This window comes from Argopecten irradians, chromosome 7 (genome assembly GCF_041381155.1).
Source record: "Argopecten irradians isolate NY chromosome 7, Ai_NY, whole genome shotgun sequence".
Lineage (NCBI taxonomy): Eukaryota > Metazoa > Mollusca > Bivalvia > Pectinida > Pectinidae > Argopecten > Argopecten irradians.
In genome coordinates, this window is record NC_091140.1 from 25777688 (window position 1) to 25800372 (window position 22685).

The 22685-nt window shown below is 35.7% G+C and overlaps 4 protein-coding genes across 9 annotated transcripts in view; 2 read left to right on the forward strand and 2 right to left on the reverse strand.

Moving 5' to 3' along the window:
* Positions 1-7932, reverse strand: part of LOC138327970 (medium-chain acyl-CoA ligase ACSF2, mitochondrial-like) — a 23070-nt gene extending 15138 nt beyond the window's left edge. For 2 of the 3 annotated variants that reach the window (XR_011209145.1, XM_069274500.1), the window contains exons 1-7: positions 7070-7872; positions 5195-5384; positions 4761-4889; positions 3801-3854; positions 3470-3588; positions 2671-2718; positions 2171-2288 (exon numbers count right to left, since the gene is read on the reverse strand). Coding sequence is in view for 2 of the 3 variants with exons in the window: in XM_069274500.1 (XP_069130601.1) it covers positions 2171-2288; positions 2671-2718; positions 3470-3588; positions 3801-3854; positions 4761-4889; positions 5195-5384; positions 7070-7137 (726 nt within the window). In the remaining variant the exon portion in view is untranslated. Of the gene's footprint in view, positions 1-2170; positions 2289-2670; positions 2719-3469; positions 3589-3800; positions 3855-4760; positions 4890-5194; positions 5385-7069 lie in introns of all 3 variants that reach the window. The other variant, XM_069274501.1, reaches the window with a different exon arrangement.
* On the forward strand, positions 7852-10372 carry LOC138327973 (cyclic AMP-dependent transcription factor ATF-3-like). The gene is made up of 4 exons (XM_069274506.1): positions 7852-7958; positions 8335-8629; positions 9098-9205; positions 9629-10372. The coding sequence occupies exons 2-4, from the start codon at positions 8381-8383 to the stop codon at positions 9818-9820; spliced, it is 549 nt and encodes a 182-aa protein (XP_069130607.1). The 5' UTR covers positions 7852-7958; positions 8335-8380; the 3' UTR covers positions 9821-10372.
* On the reverse strand, positions 10340-21234 carry LOC138327971 (uncharacterized). Of its 4 annotated transcripts, XM_069274503.1 has the most exons (4): positions 21123-21216; positions 20860-20971; positions 17145-17686; positions 10340-15796 (listed from the first exon to the last, which is right to left on the reverse strand). In XM_069274503.1, the coding sequence occupies exons 3-4, from the start codon at positions 17200-17202 to the stop codon at positions 14550-14552; spliced, it is 1305 nt and encodes a 434-aa protein (XP_069130604.1). In that variant the 5' UTR covers positions 17203-17686; positions 20860-20971; positions 21123-21216; the 3' UTR covers positions 10340-14549. The 4 variants fall into 4 exon arrangements, with proteins under 4 accessions (XP_069130604.1, XP_069130603.1, XP_069130606.1 ...); XM_069274502.1 differs by lacking the exon at positions 20860-20971 and having other exon boundaries at positions 21123-21234; XM_069274505.1 differs by lacking the exon at positions 20860-20971 and having other exon boundaries at positions 17077-17686; positions 21123-21234.
* LOC138327110 (uncharacterized) lies at positions 10507-11160 on the forward strand. Its single transcript, XM_069273093.1, has one exon. It carries the CDS (start codon positions 10507-10509, stop codon positions 11158-11160), a length of 654 nt encoding a protein of 217 aa, XP_069129194.1.
* Positions 21235-22685: the final 1451 nt, after the last annotated feature.

Here is a 22685-nt window from a genome sequence, read left to right on the forward strand (position 1 = left end):
CTTTCTGGGTATACATATGACTCAATCATTTCTAAATGCAGATCAAATCTAAAGAATTAAACCTTGAAAATATCTCTGTGAAAATAACCAGCTTCATGTATAAGTGTACCGTATTCCCAAACTACATAATGTAATATTTTAGAATTGGTTTCATAAGATGTTTACCAACTTTTTAAAGATGTTCCACCGCTGAAAGAGCATAAATGATATTCATCATTTGAACAATAATTGTGGTGTTTAATCATGTATATATATGTCTAATTAACACAAAAAATAATAATATAATTTATTTTGCTTTTGGTGCATGCACAATCAGTACTTCATTCCATATAGGACATAGTGCCACAGAATTTATTCGGGATGCAAATAATAATTTTTTATATTTTTAACTTAAAGTAAAATAAGAAGCTCAAACTTTCCAATGGTGGTAATGGTGTAAAGTAAATAACTTTTGTAACTGAAGAAAAATACTAAATCGTCTGCTCCTGTTTTTGATAGTGAAAATATACCATTTGTCAGCGATGGAGCATCTTTAATCAAATTACTCCCATCCCTAGTATATTCTGTAAGAAAATTCTACCAGTATGATACCACCAGAAGTGTCCTTAAATAAATTCTCATAAATATGAAGGTGACTCAACATCCTTACTGATCAACCTAATCACCTTGTGGTGTGACAAGAAAGAAGTTGGTGACCACTTATAGTATGATTTGGTTGTCTCAACCATATTTCTATATTCAGGATGGTGAATACTTGTGTTCAAATGTTAGGAGTAGGTAGATTGATGGGTGCTTTAATTCTGACAAATCACAATCATAGTTACAGTCCTCTAAATTTTGTCAAAACAAAAACAAGTAAACAGCGTCTACAGCATCTGTAGCTTTCTCACTTACTGATGTATACTTGATGTTGATTGGACAATCAAACTGCAGCTTTCTCTGTAACACTTACTGATGTAAACTGGATGTTGATTGGATAATCAAACTGTAGCTTTCTCTGTAACACTTACTGATGTAAACTAGATGTTGATTGGACCATCAAACTGTAGCTTTCTCTGTAACACTTACTGATGTAAACTGGATGTTGATTGAACAATCAAACTGTAGCTTTCTCTGTAACACTTACTGATGTAAACTGGATGTTGATTGGACAATCAAACTGTAGCTTTCTCTGTTATACTTACTGATGTAAACTGGATATTGATTGGACAATCAAATTGTAGCTTTCTCTGTAACACTTACTGATGTAAACTGGATGTTGATTGGACAATCAAACTGTAGCTTTCTCTGTTATACTTACTGATGTAAACTGGATATTGATTGGACAATCAAACTGTAGCTTTCTCTGTAACACTTACTGATGTAAACTGGATGTTGATTGGACAATCAAACTGTAGCTTTTTCTGTAACACTTATTGATGTAAACTAGATGTTGATTGGACAATCCAACTGTAGCTTTCTCTGTAACACTTACTGATGTAAACTGGAAGTTGATTGGATAATCAAACTGTAGCTTTCTCTGTAACACTTACTGATGTAAACTGGATGTTGATTGGATAATCAAACTGTAGCTTTTTCTGTAACACTTATTGATGTAAACTAGATGTTGATTGGACAATCCAACTGTAGCTTTCTCTGTAACACTTACTGATGTAAACTGGAAGTTGATTGGATAATCAAACTGTAGCTTTCTCTGTAACACTTACTGATGTAAACTGGATGTTGATTGGACAATCAAACTGTAGCTTTTTCTGTAACACTTATTGATGTAAACTGGATGTTGATTGGACAATCAAACTGTAGCTTTCTCTGTAACACTTACTGATGTAAACTGGATGTTGATTGGATAATCAAACTGTAGCTTTCTCTGTAACACTTACTGATGTAAACTAGATGTTGATTGGACCATCAAACTGTAGCTTTCTCTGTAACACTTACTGATGTAAACTGGATGTTGATTGGACAATCAAACTGTAGCTTTCTCTGTAACACTTACTGATGTAAACTGGATGTTGATTGGACCATCAAACTGTAGCTTTTTCTGTAACACTTATTGATGTAAACTGGATGTTGATTGGACAATCAAACTGTAGCTTTCTCTGTAACACTTACTGATGTAAACTGGATGTTGATTGGACAATCAAACTGTAGCTTTCTCTATTATACTTACTGATGTAAACTGGATGTTGATTGGATCATCAAACTGTAGCTTTCTCTGAAGGTCAAGTATATCACGGCAACCCGCAGTTGTGGCAGCTTTTAGGACGTCGCCAAACTTGAATCCACCACTGTAAGAAATAAAAGTTGTTATAAAAACTCAAAACCACAGTTGCTACAGTTTCTAGGATACATAAAACTGTTGGGAAAAACAACTCATGGTAGAAATCTAAAATCTATCTATAAGTATTGGAAATCATGCTAAGACAAGAGACTTATTCTAAATATGCAAAAATAATCCCTTTGCAAAGATTCAATCTTTGTGCTCTATTTTTGTTCTAAATGTGGGGTTCATTAGACACCTGCAAAATACATCAAAAGTAAATATATAACCTTAATCATGGATATAACCTGTCACATATAGTTTAGAAAAATAACCTATGGTAAAAAACAACTGTACATATATCCTTCAAGGACAATCTACATGTTCATTTTAAAAGTTACAAAACTTACTTGTACGAATGATCTCCCATCGTTACCAGGATCTTGAGGTTTGGCAGTCTAAAGAAAAAATATACAGTGATTTGTTAAAAATGTGATTATGCTTTAAACAAAAGTCTGGTCTGAAAATTTTAGCAAAGAAAACATTTCAGATAAGAATGTAAGCTTCACAAAAAATGAAAATCTTCCTTTTATCATTCATGATTGTGGTCCTTAACAAAATGATTACTCGAAGCAGGGCCTATTCTATAAGGTATTTTAGCGCCGTTCCCAATTAAAAATGGCTATATTTCCCGCTTAATTTGTAGCTCAATTTCCAAAGTGATTCTTCAGATTTATAATTTATGTGTATATATAAAATAATTATTAATTAAAACATAACAAAAAGAATCATGGTATAGGCATAGTTGTTAAATTTTGTGGGTGTTAAATTTCCAGACATACTGTTTGTAACTTATCTACAAGGGAATGATTTTCGCGAGGTTTTTTTCTAGTTTTTGAAAGTGTCATTCACAAGACAGAGAATGACATATGACATAAAACCATGCTTTTTGAAAACATTCGCGACATATTAAATTTAGTTCATTTGGATATATCCGTAAATATAGCAAAATCAAAACCTCGCAAATCAATGCAAATAAACATGCTTATAAGACTCCCAATTTCACTATTAATTGACTTTGAAATTCTCAATTCAAAAAGCCCCTGGGCTATGTATTTCAAACTAAAGAATTGACCCTGTTAGGTGCTAATCTAAAATGCGAAGATTTGTTTTCTTCCTTTTTAATTGTTTTATGTAAATGTAATCTACCTTTGACATTTAATGTCCCCAGGAGAACTATCACTCAACTCTGGTACCACACTCCTCAGAATCTCGTAGTAATTCTGGTCTTTAAATTTCTCAGATAGGATGATAGCTTTACAAGCCACCTAAAATAAAACGTTGACAATAATATAACATGTTTCGCATTAAAAGACAATGAATTGGTGCCAGTCTGATTAACTTCTACAGTTAAAACTCAAATCCTTTATACATCAACACTTAAATTTTGAATCTATTCTTTGAAAATATTTCTACACAGCTTTGCCCATAATATTGCTTTTCTTTGATTTTCAAGTGAAACTGCAGAGTGAACACTGACCTTACTGAGGGCAAACTGTAATTCTTGTTCCTTGTATTGTGGGTTAATATTCACCTGTCAGTGTGAAAACAATGGGAGTATACTTTATTTTATAATACCAACATTCTGTAAAAAAAAATTGAATTCAGAGCTCACTTTATATTGTATGGTTATAAGTGCTCAGATTCATTTGTTGTTCTTAAAGTGAACAGTCGGGCAAGGATGGCTAAAGTCGGTAAAAATGGTGTGAATGTATCCAGTATAATTTCTTATGAAATGGAAAAATAAAATCTCTCGTCAAAATCTGTCTGCGTACGAAGAAATTAATTTAAAGTATGGAAATTCTAAAACGTCCTCCCGGCTCACTATGTCCGTGGTTACATTTCCACGCAGCCTCGCTTTCAATGCTTTCAACTTTTCTTTACTTTAATGGTCAGAACTGGGAAACTAAGCAGAACTTGGCCGTCGTATTAATATGCGAGAACTTTTGGAAGGTTAATGAACGCATTAGACTGGTTTTCTTTGCCCGACTATTCACTTTAATCTGAAATCATCCAATCAACACTTGAAGAATTGGGTATGTACATGTTCTATAAATAAATATATTGCAAATCTTTTCACAGGCCACAATTTAATTATATTAGACTTGTAATTTGGCTCCAAAACGATGCTCTTCATTTTCTTCCAATACAAAATCTTACAACTCCCCGTTAGGGGTCACCTACGCATGACCCATATAGTTATAGCCAATCAGCGTCTCACCTACAGAATCTTCGGTGTTGTTGATTCATTTTGAAATATAAACGGCTAATAGTACGTCCCCAGATGTTCCGATTCTAGGCTATGGGTCATGCTGGGGTGACCCCGAACAGGGATTTGTTAGATCTTGTATTGGAGCGTAACGTAGAGCATCTTAGTGGAGCGGAAATACAAGTCTAATTTTACTTAAATTGCACAGGGCACTACAAGTATATAACTCACCAATATTAGTCCAGCCCTAGCAGTGGCATACTGGGTGAGGACCCATTCATAACTGTTAGGGCCCCAGATCCCTACTCGGTCACCTCTCTCTAGCCCCAGACTGACCAATCCTGCAGCCAGCTGGTCAACCTGACAATCAAAGTTTTATAAATGATTAAGATAAGAAATTACAGAATCAAATACACCTTATGAAATCATCATCAAGATAGAAACACTGCTTCATCGACGATGATAACATACATAACTTTTTGTTAAAATTCATTTATCCAAATATCTTAACAGTATAATCTGAAAAAGCCTGTAAAGTCCTTTATCAAATATTTTCTGATCTATCCAAGTTATTCCCCTTTGTTTCACTCCATCAGTACTTTCGGAGAGAAACCAAGGGAAGTAACTCTGATCAATCGGAATGATCATTAAGTGAGGACACTCACCTCCTCTAGAAACTGGGTGTATGTTTTCCTGATATTTTGGGAACAGAACACAACAACCTCTTTTTCGGGTGATAGTTCCACTCTTTCCTGGAGAAGATTTCCGATAGTTATCCCCCTTGGTGAGATGGGCGACTGTCCATGCACATAACTCCATTTTAGCTTTGATTGTTCGCTGCTGGTACTGTAGAACCTGAAAGATATATGTGCTATAATTTTTAAAAAAAATTTATACTCACGAATCAAGAAGAGCTTGTTAATAAATATTTTATTCACCACCAAAAGTGAAACATGTTTACATTTGTATATCTTAATGATTTTTTATTATTATTACTATGAAGATTTATGACATTTTTCGCAGTGAAATATAATTGGTTTTACGATGATCATAAAAGCAATATACATGTAATTCACTCCACTGAAAATATCATTTTTGATAGAAAAAATGTAATAAATAGAATATTCCTTGTTTCTTGATGAATAGTATTGAATACCAGTAATATATAATATTATGAGGTTGAAACTTTTTCATTTGATAAATATCAAAGTTTCCACCTCATGATCACTTGATGAAATAAAACTCAGCTTAACTGGTATTCATCAAGAAACAAGGAATATATCCTCGATGTATTCATATGGAATAGGGAAAATTAAGCCAAATTTCTCTAGTGCCTGTGCATGGAGACATGAATAATTTTTAATATATTGTTTGTTTTCTCTATTTGCGTTGTTGTTGTTTTTATTTTTCTCATTAATCATATATATTGTAAGATTAATTAGTAAATAATTGATATTAGAAATGCTATTTATGCTATTAATATTATAGGCTGCATATTTAACAATCACATCATCGTACGTTTAAAGTTGTATTTCTGGTAATTTTCACTGTAACGATATGTCGTTTTAACATTTGATATTTGAACATGGACATGTAACTTGATGATTTAGCTCCCCAAAAGCATATGTCGGCCTATAAGAGAGCCGAAATCTAGGGATAATATATTCCTGGTTTTGAATAAAACACCTCCAATCTCCGCCATATTCAGTACCTTCGAGTTTTGTCGGAATTCCGAATCGTATCACGTGACTGGCGTCAACACGTCCTGCACGTGGAGATCCAGGTAACTAGCGTAAGCCCACATGTGTTTGTTTACGTTTTCCTTCTGGCTAATATGAGCAAATCGTGCTGGTTTATGTCCACAGAGCGATAATTTGAAACATCTCATTCACACATTGCCGTAATTCAATATTGTGTGTATCAAAAATCGTAATGTTTTAGCATTAATTTCTTTGTACATCTAGTCTGCTGAGGTCGACCACGTGTTTTGTTTGCGAAAAATTGTTGACATTTCTCTTGGTTTCACAACTCTCGTATTACTTCGAGATTGTCGCGACGATGTTCGGAAGAGTTCGGAATGATTCGGTATCTTTCGAGCCTATTTTTTACGTGTACACGTTAAAAAGATTTTTTTACTTTTGTAATTAAAATACTCCCATTGCTGCAACTTTATAAAAAGTGGTAAAATTAGAAAGTTTAAACCTCGGACAGACGGAGAAAAATGTGTATAGCACCTATACAGTTTTTACTATGACAAAAAGAGCGAAAGTGATAGACCATACAACTTTAATCATACAAATGTGTATACGTACCTCTGTCCTAAAAATAGATCTATTCATTCAAAGGGCCGAGGTAACACGATGGCCTATTTATGAAGTAAATACAAAACAAAACAGAGAAACCAAGAACATATGCATGTTCACAAATACCAATCCAATTTAGAATTTTTTTTATTCAAATCCATGTTATCCGTAAGTCTTCGATCAAACAACAATTGAATTTTGACTGTAGATTATACTGAGATCTAGAGATGATCTTACCTTCCACGAGGCAACACATTCTTCAAAGTTAGTTTACATCGTGTGCGCCAAAGCACCCTAGCAGCCATTAGCCTAGAGTCGCTGTTAGTTAGCTTGTGTACAGCTGCTGCAACTGGACATTCCCGCGCAGGCCCTCAATCTTCGATCTGACACATCAAAGCGAATCTAGGGGAAGTAACTCCGATAACGTTCTAGCTCAGAATGTCAGAAGTGAACAGGGACTACATATTACGTCCCTGACATTATCAATGAATTATAAATTATTTTGAAATAAATAATTTACCATTTTCATTTATTTATAGAAAGGCAACTTTTTCAAAAAGCATCTAGGATTGATCATGGTTTAATTATTTTCTCTAGATCTCTAATACTTCTATATAGGAAAGTGAAAGAAGAAACATATTGTAATATTATTAAAGTTAAAGCTAGAAACATTCCGAATGCACCGAAATGCTGGATATAATTCGAGTTCTCTTGTGTTTTATCATTCCAAAAACGCTAATTGTGAAAACATTTTAACATCAAATATTAAACTAATTTGAAAGAAAAGTGGTTATTTGTGTATCAAAGACCACATGAAATACATTTAAAATAAAGTTTCACGAAGATTAGGAATAAGAATATTTGATTTTTGAATATATCAATATTGTGCTGATGTAGACATGTAACAAGAACAGACATGTTACAAGCAGTCATCAAGTTTCAACGAGCTCGAGTAATGATATGTATGACGTAGTACACACGTTTTCTCTATATATAAGTATTTCACAACTGGGTATAATCTCACTAAGTAAAGGGTCTCTCTCCAGTGCAGACATCTCCTGCGATCTGGTATATCATAAAGGTTCAGGTCATTCCGGTGCCTATTCAAAGGAAGTTAAATTAATAAGTACGTGTCTATGTATAAAATGATCAGTCAATCCTATTTATAGACTACATTCTCAATTTTTAAAAGTCTTTGAAGATTTATTTCCAATAAAAATATTATTTTTTCTTAATAACGATATTTATAATTTAATATTATTGAACGCAAGTGTGATTCAAGTTTTTTATTAAGAAAGTGAATTGCCTCTGATTTATTCTTTCAATTACATTTCGCACTGTTTTAATTAAAATACGCTTATTCATAAAAAAATTGACATGTTTTGGTTACGGTTGGTTGATTACGTCGCTAATTCCGAAATATATATCGATGATTTCACAACGCACATGCAATGTATATTTATAGAATGTCAAAGTTTAGTGGGTTTTTTTTCTATTTATAGGTATACTTAAACGTCGTGTAAACGTTATAGTAAAACATTACTCAGCATGCTACAGAGAGATATGTGCTCCCTACCACCCAATACCCTCCCCACAACTTCAGTATCTACCACCAGCCTGTCCCCACCCCCCGGGCAGGAGGATAAAACCCTCGTTGCGGCCACCCTGCTGGCCCTGGAGACGGGGGACCTGACCCCCCTTATCAAGGAGGAACTTAAATACACCATACAATCTAGACGTGTGTCAGAGGGTAAAAAAGAACTCCGGGTCGGCTTCAAACCGCCTCAGCCTTGTCAGGTAAGTTTTATTTTTGCTCCAAAATTAGCCATCCATTTATCTAAAATATGAAGGATATATACTTATAAATATATTTTTCCTGCGTTTTCAGCTGTATCTTGCAATGTAAAAAATATAAACTTTCAAAATATATTCCGCTTTTTCAAAAACTGATTTGATAAGGGGTATCATTTTATTTCGAGTGTCTGCTCACTTGATTAATGCGATGAAAGACTTTTTTAACAACTGTGAATTAAAGTACATTTAATCTTAATTGAAATTTCAAATATATGTATATAAAACATTTTCATATATTCAACTTCAAACCGAAAGCTAATGTTTCATTGTTTAGTCGTATTTAAAATTTCTGCGTCGTAAATATCGTCCAAAGTGTCAGCCGAAATTAGCTGTGATAAATATTGGGTTTGTCATAGCTTAACATAGCTCCATTGTTGGTCAAGATTTCCAAAATGCGTTTCGTTTTCACAGTTAACAGCCGAAGAGATAGAAAGAGTTGAAAGAAGGCGAGAACAGAACAGACTTGCTGCCCAGAAGTTTCGGCGAAAACAAAAGACCCAGTCGGATGTACACGTTAAAGTAAGTATCAGCATTTGACAGATTGCGTAAATATTGTAAATTGCAGTCAATTGAAAAATATGTACGGCGGCGAACGCCGCAAATATGCGTTTAAACAACGAACTTTTCTAAAGCATATTGAGGTTGTAATTGACAAAGGGAAAGCATAATGTAACTAACAAAAATATGACGCAAGACTTAAGCTTGTTGTGTCATGGCAAATTTTTGTTGGGTTTTTTAAGTAAAATATAATATTTCAATAATCATATAAAGAAAACGGTATCGTAATATTACTCAGAAATCATTAATTTAAAAGTCTTTTTTAATTGATGCTAGAGTCAAGTTTCACACGTTCTATTTAACGGATATACTCATTGATACATTTTCCTCACTGAATATGAAATCTAAAAGATAATCATCAGTTTCAATTCGTTATTTTTGCAGCGGATACAGAAGCTTGAGGTTGCCAACACCAGGCTGAGAGAGGAACTCCGATCTCTGAGAGAGGAGAAGAATCAACTGTTCTATCGATGGACATCTCACATGAGCGTCTGTCCCGCGAGACTCGACTACCAGAGGCCCGACACCCCCGGGCATGTTCTAAACCAGAGCACCTCTGGGGTTGACGTCACCTGATAGGACGTTCAAAGAGGGACAAATGAAAGGATGATTTAATCTTAAAAGATGAAAAAAAATCCAAAAAAGTGCAAGCTGTACAAAAAAAACGTCATCCCACGTATCATCAAACAACATGTGACAATCATGTGACACAATTAGAAAGATACTTCTACACAGGATACCACAGAGGATATCACTGCTCAGGAAAGAACTACTTAAAAGCGAGGACTTATCAGTCACATTAGTGTTGTAAGGGCAAGATTCACCACGCCATATTCCAGTTGCTATCAGTTAGTGTATCGGACGTGTTCGCATATTCAGGAAGGATGGGAAGTTTTATGTATATTGAGTACTATACATCATATATCTTGTGACATTTCTTGTAAATGTTACATGTACAACGATTGTGTTAGTCAAAGGATGCTTTAAAAATGTATGTGACTAAAAACAGATTATCTTTCAAAGTTTAACAAGTATGGATACAATTGTTTTCTCCAATCATATGTAACATTCCTCCACATCAAATGTAATGATCTGTTTTAATGAGGCTGATAAAAATATTTTAAAATATTACATGTTTTGTTGGGAGTTATTTATATAAAGAAGGGGAAAAACCAAGATACATCTATTGATATCGTTCTCACATTTATTTCTGTCAAAAACAATTACAGAAAATCGGTAGTCAAAATATACATACCAACCATATGGTTACAAGTACCAACCACATGGTAACAAGTACCAACCACACGGTAACAAGTACCAACCACACGGTAACAAGTACCAACCACACGGTAACAAGTACCAACCACATGGTAACAAGTACCAACCACATGGTAACAAGCACCAACCACATGGTAACAAGCACCAACCACATGGTTACAAGTACCAACCACATGGTAACAAGTACCAACCACATGGTAACAAGTACCAACCACATGGTAACAAGTACCAACCACACGGTAACAAGTACCAACCACATGGTAACAAGTACCAACCACATGGTAACAAGTACCAACCACATGGTAACAAGCACCAACCACATGGTAACAAGTACCAACCACATGGTAACAAGTACCAACCACATGGTAACAAGTACCAACCACACGGTAACAAGTACCAACCACATGGTAACAAGCACCAACCACATGGCTACAAGTACCAACCACATGGTAACAAGTACCAACCACATGGTAACAAGTACCAACCACACGGTAACAAGTACCAACCACATGGTAACAAGTACCAACCACATGGTAACAAGCACCAACCACATGGTAACAAGTACCAACCACATGGTAACAAGCACCAACCACATTGTAACAAGTACCAACCACATGGTAACAAGTAATAGCTTTTAAGAATCGACATCTGAAATTACCATGAATCCAACAATCAGACAGTAATAAATAACACTTAATGCAGAATTATAATGTCTTGAGTAGATAGAAAATATTGTCAATTTTGTAATTTAATTTTAAAACATTAACAAACCAACCAGTAGATACCAAATATACATATAATGGCGCGTGTCAGAAAAAAGGAAGAAAAATAGTTCCTTCGTTATGGAATACCGGTATGTAGAAAACCGCAGACTCGTTTGTAATGGAAAAGTACAAAAATTAAAATAATTTCGAGATCATATATTTTTATCTATGTTAGCGAATATACATTGTACATGTAGTTGAAATAAAATACATAAATATATTTCATAAATATTTCATTCTATACGAAATGTTTGTTATTGCATTGCCATGCTACATGATCAGTGAAAGTTTATAAATCGAGTTTGTAAACCACAACTTTGGAGGAAAATAATAAGTTTGTTACAATAAATAAGATTGTCAAATTGATAAATAAATATATAAATAGATGAACAATGACTGGAGTAGACTAGAGAGAAGTCACCTTGATCATTCATTATATATGTCCCTGTAAAACAATATCTCTCAAACTTTTAATGACATGCTTCTCCTTTCTCTGTCAAACGAAATCTCTCCTTAGTAAATTACAGGTATGAATGATTCCATGCTTTCGTCTTGTATTACGATACGATATGATTAATTTGGAAGCAGGCAATAAATCTACATCTTAAAGTTGATCATGGGTGAAATAAAAAAATATCCTATACCACAGCAGAATGATCAATGAATGGTTCTCTCTTAAATCCAATGTCCCAGGGTAGTCCGCGGACTCGCAATAGATACACATTTTCTTCAAGGTAGTCCTCCTCATACACGATTTCTTTTTCAATCAAGAACGGAATCGTAAACTTAGTATCTTAAGTGTTTAGTAAGGTGGTATGGTGTTTCCTCAGGATACGGCGCTCAGTGTCATCCATACATTACAAACAGAACGCCACTACAATAAAGCCTTCAAACGAGAAATATCAGCCGTCACATAATACCACACAACACCAAGCCGATGTAACAAAAACCTTCAAACTTCCATACAAATAAATATACACATTCTCACCGTAACATTATTGATAATATATTTACGTAGCATAATACCACATCCTCCCAAATATTAACACAACATAACACTCTCGATGTGTAGGAATCTCGACATTACATAACGATGAATTCATCCCTAAATTCCACAAGCTTAGAAAAAATACAAGGAAATATAAAAGCTGATGTACAATTTTCATATTTGCGAAAATAAAAAACGTTAAACTATATCTGCAGACTCGTTAATGACGTCTAGAACTGATTTACACAATATGTAATGCTTCAGATCAATGATACATAAACAATTAATGAGTTTGTTCTGCATCTACTTTTGACTTCAAGTGCTGTTCATTTGTTTTAGCTGCCATTCTGCAATTTAAACACAACTTATGTTAAACAATAACCGTTCACAAATCATCAATACACGTTCTCGTGCATAACGAAGGCCACATTTCTGATACCGGTATGGTATTTTCAAGCAATATCAACGAATTTCCGAAATAAAAAAAATAAAAACTGTACTTACTTAATTTACGGACACAGTGTACCATCTTACCATGGAATAGTGTATATGATTCAAAGAAACGAGAAATCCACCCGGGTACGGAATCCATTCGGGGAAACCCCTTTCCGTGTCGTTTGCAAACAAAACGAAGGAGCTAAGCATACACTTACAAGCTTACCTTGATAAGTACAAAATGCATTAAAAAAAACTTTCAAATCTCAATACATAAGTCGATACAACGAGTAATTATCGTCGTGTGTATTTGGTTACATCTGCATCTGCAGGAAAAACAATATTTGAATGTTATAGGTACATACCTTTACAGAAACGGCTTTTGAATTTTATTCACATAACAATTTTAATGCATCATTTGATTGTCTTTAACCAACTTTGAATACATGTACCTGTAAATGTGAAGAACATTTTAAGCAAATAGATACATGTAGTCCTATGCAAATCACGTTTTAATGTTCTATTTCGATTTTGTGGGTTTTTTCTGTATTTTTACCATTAACGCATGAAATTATACCCATATCTCATTAATCTGTTTGTTTTTCAGATGGTAAGCTCCACAATGTATTCATTATTTTCCTTGGTCGAACTAATATTACACATTAACAAAACCGTAACCCAATTTCAAAAGCTCTATGTTTAAAATACGAATTTGTTTAATACAATATATTGGCTATGCAAGACTTGTCGATTACTGACGATCGGGAAATCACGAAAAAAATGTTTCTAGTTAAGAATAATAGACAAAAATGCTCTTCACCAAGATTAATCAATGTTCTTAATGTATTGTCCATATGGAAGCATTAATAAGCTATAGAAATTCCAAATTGAGGAATCTTCCTATTGAGGACGCTATCCCTTCCAATCGAACATGGTACAGGTAAAAAATATATGTTAAAAGATGCTTCATCGCTGACAGAGCAAAAACAATATTTATCATTTGAACAACAATTTGCGCTGCCTTTGGTGTATGCGCAATCGGTACTTTATTCCATATAGTGCATATGGTGCCACGGATATTTTTCCAGACGCAATTAATTATTTTAAATATGTTTATTTTGAAGCAAAATTAGAAGCTAAAACTTTTTAATTGTTGTAATGGCGTAAAGTAAGTTACTTTTGTAATTGAAGAAAAATACTAATTTGTCTACTCCTGTTTTTGATAGAGAACAAATACCATCTATCAGCGGTAGAACATCATAAAAATCATAATAAAAATATCTAATTTAGTTATTAAATGCTTACATACTTCTATAATAAAAATAAACATAATCCCAATACAGCCTACACTTCTTTATGTAGATAGAATACAGATTTAATAATAATGCTGCCTATGATAAGGTACTATACAGTCAAAATGTCCTTACCTGAAATTGACCTCAAGAACGTTTGACCTTCAATTGTCCAGAACTTCACATAATATTGACCAAAATACAACTTGAGGTTAAAAATTTAACCTGAATTTGACCAGACATTGAAGAGAACCCAGCGAATTCTAATGTGAAATTCAGATAAATTTCAGGTAAATTTCAGGTTAGGTTTTAGTAAACCATAAGAGAATGCTGACTTTTCGCCAGAGCAGATCCTTAAATCTTAAAGTGCCACTTCTGTTCGATTCGTGTGAATTTCAGGTAAGGAAATATTGCTTGTTTTTTTAATCATTTCATGAACACACTTTTCAAATCGTGGCTCTTAATCACACTATTTGTCGATTAGCCGTTAAACATAAACAAATAAACAAATAAAATGCATATGAAATCTCAAATAGCATTTGTAACACCTATACACTTTCATGTTTACAAAGTAACTCTAAATTATACTCAATGGCTTTCTCTTCTTTTGGAAATTTTCCTTTCTTGGCAAGCTTCAATGCCTTCTTGGCGAGCTTGATGGCGTCGGGGGAATTCATATTGTCCTTGACGTGAGCTAATCGAGACATGATTGCACTATATACCATCTTTGCTCTTAGTTCCATTCTGTTCCACAACTCAGGTCTACGCAATTCTTTCAGTAGCTTTTCTGTTTCCGCTATATGACTAGCTGTGACTGTGTCGTCACCAATGACATTAAGAAACACTCCCATGTCCAACCACATGTGTGCCTTCTTTAGAAGAAAAATTCTCTTGAAGTCGTTACTAATGGTATCTGATTCAGTACTAAAGTGTGTGATGACACTGTTTCCTAGTTTAGATAGCTCTTCTTTATCGATTCTCGTCCCGTCACGTTCGTGCCTCATCAACAAGAAGTTGAATTTGATATAAAGCACGAGACCCGTCTCTCTACATGCCGGGAGGAGCTCCATTTTGTGTTCGGCGTCTTCTAGGTATGTAAGGCCGTCCTCCAGACTCCCGCCCGCCATTACCAGAGCAGACGAGTACCTTGCTAGGTATAAAACATCAGGCGCTGTGGGGCATGATGTATGAGCGGACATTAGCTGAACTTTGTCCAAAATATCGCCTTCTAGTTCTATCTTTTCAACAAACACTCGTCTCCTTTCAATTTCCGCATCATATGCTGCGTGGCAGAAGTCTGCAGCTTTCTGTCGTTGTTGATCATTGTATTTAGTCCTGTTTAGTTTAACACGATTCCAATCACTGATGGCTTTCTCGTAATATTCCTGAAACTTTGCAAAATCCTTTTCATGTGAACATCGTTTCATTTTATGTCGAAACTCTCCCACCTCTTTTCTTCTTTCCGTAAAAAGATTGATCTTCCTTTGTTGATGAACAACGTCGACGTCATTTTGCTCATTGGCTTGTGAAAGTTCCCTTTCTAAATCATCCGCTAGAAAGGTATAGCTGTCTTCGTGCCTTAGACAATCTATGAATTGCTCAAAAGAACAGCTGTCCTTCAGATGCATGAGCATTTTCTTGACACGTTCTGGTCGACATGGTTCATCATCAAGATAGTCCTCCTCATACACGATTTCTTTTTCAAACAAGAACGGAATCATGTACTTCGTATCTAAAGTGTTCAGTAAGGTGGTATGGTGTTTCCTCAGGATACGGCGCTCAGCGTCATTCATACCTATAAACCAAGAAATCAGAACACATTACAAACCGTTACCTCAATTGAAATATCTATAAAGCCGACAGCTAGGGACCTCCCCATTAATCGCTGTCGTAATATCGCGGGAACTTTTTGGAGACGTTAAGTTACTCGTATTTGTGATTTTTCCGAAACAATAGCTTATTAGTATTATCAAGTTGAAGCATACAGCTGAATACGATAGAAGAGTTAGGGAAGTTTCCCTCCTTGTTTCATCAATTTACAACTGAGTTATCAGATATCCAATCACACTACATGTACCATCAATACTTATTTGTATACTAATATGCAGTACAACCTAGCTTTATAAGTTGACAAAAGTCAGACAAATGTTTCAATAACTGACCATACATTGTATAAAACATGTTTAGTCAATCAATGGTGATATTTATATATATTAGTATTGTTCAACTGTGTGAGGTTCTTATATTGTTTCAAGTGAATAAGTATATAAGGTCAACTTGGTTTGGTGAAACTGAAATGATAATTATTTTCATTCATGACATTATATTTACTTGACGTACCTGATGTAAAGAGCATGTAACCTATTGTAGCGTTTGTAATGGTAGCTATGATTACACATGAAACACATCCCGCTACATTCACCCGCTACCCTATATACGCTAGTGCTACCCCTACCTATATACGCTAGTGCTACCCCGTTCAATGTGACTCATATTGCGCAATTCATTCCCATGCTTCAATGCATACCGTGATCAAGTTATCCACATATACAATTTATCTGATATAGCCATGCTTTGTTAAAAAACGGAACTAATAAAAACAGTACTCCCTAAACGATCATCGACATAGATAGTTAGTATACAATATCTGTGTCTCTACTACGGTGTAGTCTCAATAGGGATTAGGGTATATCAACTTTCAAAGATATAAAACAATATCTTAATTTCAATTTACGGGCATCCTGTAGGAAGAAGAATATGCTAAAAAGGAATTTTCGTTTAGTTTCATTTTCGAAATTCTCCAATATGTTTGGCCATGCTTATTTGATTAAAATATTAAAACATAACCTTTAGTGTAGATGTCATGTCCATAACGTAATACATTGCAAAGACATTAATAACATGTTATATTGCATGATAGTTCGCCCACGTGAGGACGGGTTTAAGCTGTTCCCCTAGTCATCACAACATAGCCCATCATAACGCTAGAGCATCTTTAATGTGAACAAGTAAAGTAACCAACCATCGAAAAAGAAGGATAGTGCGAGTAATCAACCAAAGATAATTGGAACTTACCAATACAGGGAATATGACCGCTCAGTCTCAGAACACTTCTAGGATCATGTTGTATATTACAAAATTACCTTTGAATAACAGTTGTGTGATGGACTTGCAACATGCTTTATGATAATATCGGATCATATCTTGGGAATGATGACGTTTTCTTCGTAAATTTCATGACGGTGTAGAAAAATGTGTTGACAATTCCATCCCATGTCGTTTGATAGTTCCTATTTGTGAACCCAGTCCCCATCACACGGTAATGTAAAGGTCAGTTCCTTCACGTGACGCATGGGGTCTAGTCTGTGATTGTTTCCCCATGCGTGGCCAATTTCGTCCTATCTTCCTTTTATGTGAAAACGTAAAGAGTTGAGAGGAACTCTTTTGTGTTTGGATATGATGTATATGTATCAACTGTACTAAGTCGTTCCTATTAGTTGCAAGTCATTTTTTTACTTGGGAACATCTAGTACATTAGTTGGTATTCTTTCTAAAAATACCAATAAAGACCCGTTCATCTTTGCTTTCCTCTACGATGATATTACTTTAAGATGACCTTCGAGACTTGTTCTGGGCGTCGATCCTTGTTCTGGGCGTCGATCCTTGTTCTGGGCGTCGATCAATTCTGAACAAAGAATTCCATTGTATGTAATTATAAGAAAGCGTTAGGTGAACAAACACGTTTTAATATTTCAATAATTTATAAACTATAGTTATAATATCACATTAGGCTCCAGACAGGTAATAACTCAGACATCACATCAGACTAGGGACAAGACAGGGACTAACTCAGACTTCATATCAGACTAGGGACCAGACAGGGACTAACTCAGACTTCATATCAGACTAGGGACCAGACAGGGACTAACTCAGACATCATATCAGACTAGGGACCAGACAGGAACTAACTCAGACATCATATCAGACAAGGGACCAGACAGGGACTAACTCAGACTTCATATCAGACTAGGGACAGGACAGGGACTAACTCGGACATTACATCAGTCAGTCTAGGGACCAGACAGGAACTAACTCAGGTATTATATCAGACTAGGGACCAGACAGGGACTACCTCAGACATCATATCAGACTAATGACCAGACAGGGACTAACTCAGACATCATATCAGACTGGAGCAGGAAATATCATATCAGACTAGGACCAGACAGGATAACTCAGTATATCAGACTAGGACAGACAGGGACTAACTCAGACATCATATCAGACAAGACTAGACAGGGACTAACTCAGATCATATCAGACTAGGGACAGACAGGGACTAACTCAGACATCATATCAGACTAACCAGACAGGACTAACTCAGACATCTGACTAGGGACCAGACAGGGACTAAACTAATCACTAGGAAGACAGGACTACTCGATCATATCAGACTAGGGACCAGACAGGGACTAACTCAGACTCATATCAGACTAGGACAACAGGACTAAGAAGTCACTAGACAGACAGACAGGAACTAACTCAGGTATTAATCTAGGACCAGACAGGGACTACCTCAGACATCATATCAGATAATGACCAGACAGGGACTAACTCAGACATCATATCAGACTAGGGACAGACAGGGACTAACTCATGATCAGACTAAGGACCAGACAGGACTAACTCATGCTTTATATCAGACTAGGGACCAGACAGGGACTAACTCAGACATCATATCAGACAAGGGACTAGACAGGGACTAACTCAGGTATCATATCAGACTAGGGACAAGACAGGGACTAACTCAGACATCATATATCAGACTAGGGACCAGACAGGGACTAACTCAGACATCACATTAGACTAGGGACCAGACAGGAACTAACTCAGGTATCATATCAGACTAGGGACCAGACAGGGACTAACTCAAGCTTCATATCAGACTAGGGACCAGACAGGGACTAACTCAGACATCATATCAGACTAGGGACCAGACAGGGACTAACTCAGACATCATATCAGACTAGGGACCAGACAGGGACTAACTCAGACATCATATCAGACTAGGGACCAGAAAGGGACTAACTCAGACATCATATCAGACTAGGGACCAGACAGGGACTAACTCATGCATCATATCAGACTAGGGACAAGGGGGACTAACTCAGACATTATATCAGACTAGGGACCAGACAGGGACTAACTCAGGTATCATATCAGACTAGGGACAGGACAAGGACTAACTGAGACATCATATCAGACTAATAATCAGACAGGGACTAACTCAGACATCACATTAGACTAGGGACCAGACAGGAACTAACTCAGACATTACATCAGACTAGGGACCAGACAGGGACTAACCCATGCTTCATATCAGACTAGGGACCAGACAGGGACTAACTCAGACATCATATCAGACTAGGGACCAGACAGGGACTAACTCAGGTATTATATCAGACTAGGGACCAGCCAGGAACTAACTCAGACATCATATCAGACTAATGACCAGACAGGGACTAACTCAGACATCATATCAGACTAGGGACCAGACAGGGACTAACTCATGCATCATATCAGACTAGGGACCAGACAGGGACTAACTCATGCATCATATCAGACTAGGGACCAGACAGGGACTAACTCAGACATCACATAAGACTAGGGACCAGACAGGGACTAACTCATGTATCATATCAGACTAGGGACCAGACACAGACTAACTCAGACATTATATCAGACTAGGGACCAGACAGGGACTAACTCAGGTATCATATCAGACTAGGGACAAGACAGGGACTAACTCAGACATCATATCAGACTTATGACCAGACAGGGACTAACTCAGACATCACATTAGACTAGGGACCAGACAGGGACTAACTCAGACATCATATCAGACTAGGGACCAGACAGGGACTAACTCAAGTATCATATCAGACTAGGGACCAGACAGGGACTAACTCAGACATCATATCAGACTAGGGACCAGACAGGGACTAACTCAGACATCACATCAGACTAGGGACCAGACAGGGACTAACTCAGACATCACATCCGACTAGTGACCAGACAGGGACTAACTCAGACATCTTATCAGACTAGGGACCAGACAGGGACTAACTCAGACATCACATCAGGACTAGTGACCAGACAGGGACTAACTCAGACATCACATCCGACTAGTGACCAGACAGGGACTAACTCAGACATCATATCAGACTAGGGACCAGACAGGGACTAACTCAGACATCACATCAGAGTAGTGACCAGACAGGGACTAACTCAGACATCACAGCAGACTAGGGACCAGACAGGAACTAACTCATGTATCATATCAGACTAGGGACCAGACAGGGACTAACTCAGACATCATATCAGACTAGGGACCAGACAGGGACTAACTCAGACATCATATCAGACTAGGGACCAGACAGGGACTAACTCAGACATCACATCAGACTAGGGACCAGACAGGGACTAACTCAGACATCACATTAGACTAGGGACCAGACAGGAACTAACTCATGTATCATATCAGACTAGGGACCAGACAGGGACTAACTCAGACATCACATCAGAGTAGTGACCAGACAGGGACTAACTCAGGCATCACAGCAGACTAGGGACCAGACAGGGACTAACTCAGACATCATATCAGACTATTTGTGACCAAACAGGGACTTACTCAGATATCACATCAGACTAAGGACAAATATTATTCATTGTCGACTAACAATTATATAAATATCAAGTTTTACAAAACACGCGATCTGGGGTTTGCATCAATAATGAAGGAAGAAATTTATAATATCCTTTGTAATGAAAATATATATGTGTGTGAATGGAACTTACTAGTACTTTATTTAACCGTCACAATCAAGCGGAAAAGGAACGGCGTGACGATTCAGGAAGTGCATTAATACGTGGAAGTTCATGTAATGCTTTACATCATAACATATAAAATCTGTTGATGAAACCGAAAGTATGATGTAGCACATATTAATAACAAGTGAATATATAATTAACTAACTATGCTGAAGATAATTGATTAACGTAATTATACAGAATTTGGTAATATGTATGGTAATAAACAGAAGTTAGGGAATTATATTTACCCATGACCTGATAATGTTCCTCATCCCAGTGTTACGAACTCCGCTCATAATCCGTTCTATGGTACGTGTGTCTGTGTTGTGTCTGTGTGTCTCAGTGTGCAAATGCACGCGGTACATTGTGCACGGCTGTATTATATAACTTGCCTGAACCGATAGAGAATATAGCTTTAATTTAGTCATGAAATTGTGAGGTATTTTTAACTTTGCATTCAGAATTTTTGATTATCACTTTTTTCATCCAGAAATTATTTTCAGATAGTTGTACTTTTGGTATACAAAAATATGTTAAAGTTTTTTGTTACGACATAATACTGAAAGAGTGCAAATTTCTGATAAAAATTAACAATGTACACCACATTACTTGTCAATAGTAATAGGTTATATTATTGTCCACGATGCTTTTCAAACGCACAAAAGAAGTGATTTACAGGCGTGTAAAATAATATCTTCGGCACCTTTTTGTGACAATTTTTTTTTAACGTCTGCTTTCATTTTGATGTATAAATCATATATCATATTATGCTTTATTGGCCCATTGAACAAACGTGTTTTATAATAATTGACGAGTTATTGCAAGCCAATTTAACATTTATTGAAGGAGCAAGGTTTATCCCATTTTGAATCGAGATATCTTTAAAATTATAAGATATCTTATTTATTCATATGAGATATCTTATATCTATATAAAATTCTTATATAATATATAAGATATTTTATATAGCATATAAGATATTTTATATAGCATATAAGATATCTCTTTTAGAAATTAAATAAGATATTTTATATTTGTATATAAGATATCTTAATTAATATATAAGATATCTTGTAATTGAAATCTCGTTGCTACATAAGATATTTATTATATAGAATGATATTTCGTAGCATTTAAAACCGGAAACTAATTTCTCCCTCGAGCATCATTCGGAGAACTTCGGAACACATCTTAGAATCGTTCGCAAAGACATAGATGGCACTGAAAGGGAGAATCAACCGCTGTTTGGTCGCATTCAACGATGTATTGAAAACGCAGAAGCAGTTAATTCCCATCACTCTAGTTGTCAATTCGATGGTGACCTAACTATACATGCATACTTTTGTAAATGATATATCTTTATAATATATAACATATCTTATATAGTAAATAAGATATCTTGTATTTTATATTAGATATCTCAAATATTATATGAGATATCTCATATACTATATGAGATATCTTATATCTCAATCAAGATATCTCATATATATGCATTGAAATTAAGGATCGACATTGCTCTTTGAATAAATGTCATGTTGGCTTGCCATGAGTTATACTTTACTAGTATGCCCTAATGTAATGACTCGCGATCGGTCTCAGATTAAACAATTAACTTAAATCGTTGATAATTTCAGTAATTGTTGACCGATTCATTTGAAACTTGCCCAAAGGTTCGGGAACAAAAACCCTAGCACTTGCTAAGGTTACTCTCGCTCAAATATCATTGTGACGTCATATGATTTTGTATTAAATGCATATAGTTATACTGGATTATAATTATTTATATTCATATTATGAGTTGACTCTTT

Coding starts and splice junctions, on each gene's coding strand:
- LOC138327971 (XM_069274502.1), bottom strand. CDS start 17,202: ATGATCCGATATTATCATAAAGCATGTTGCAAGTCCATCACACAACTG. Junction 15,797..17,144: donor CACACAACTGTTATTCAAAG/GTAATTTTGTAA, acceptor CTTGGTTTATAG/GTATGAATGACGCTGAGCGC.
- LOC138327973 (XM_069274506.1), top strand. CDS start 8,381: ATGCTACAGAGAGATATGTGCTCCCTACCACCCAATACCCTCCCCACA. Junction 8,630..9,097: donor AACCGCCTCAGCCTTGTCAG/GTAAGTTTTATT, acceptor TCGTTTTCACAG/TTAACAGCCGAAGAGATAGA. Junction 9,206..9,628: donor AGTCGGATGTACACGTTAAA/GTAAGTATCAGC, acceptor TTATTTTTGCAG/CGGATACAGAAGCTTGAGGT.
- LOC138327110 (XM_069273093.1), top strand. CDS start 10,507: ATGGTTACAAGTACCAACCACATGGTAACAAGTACCAACCACACGGTA.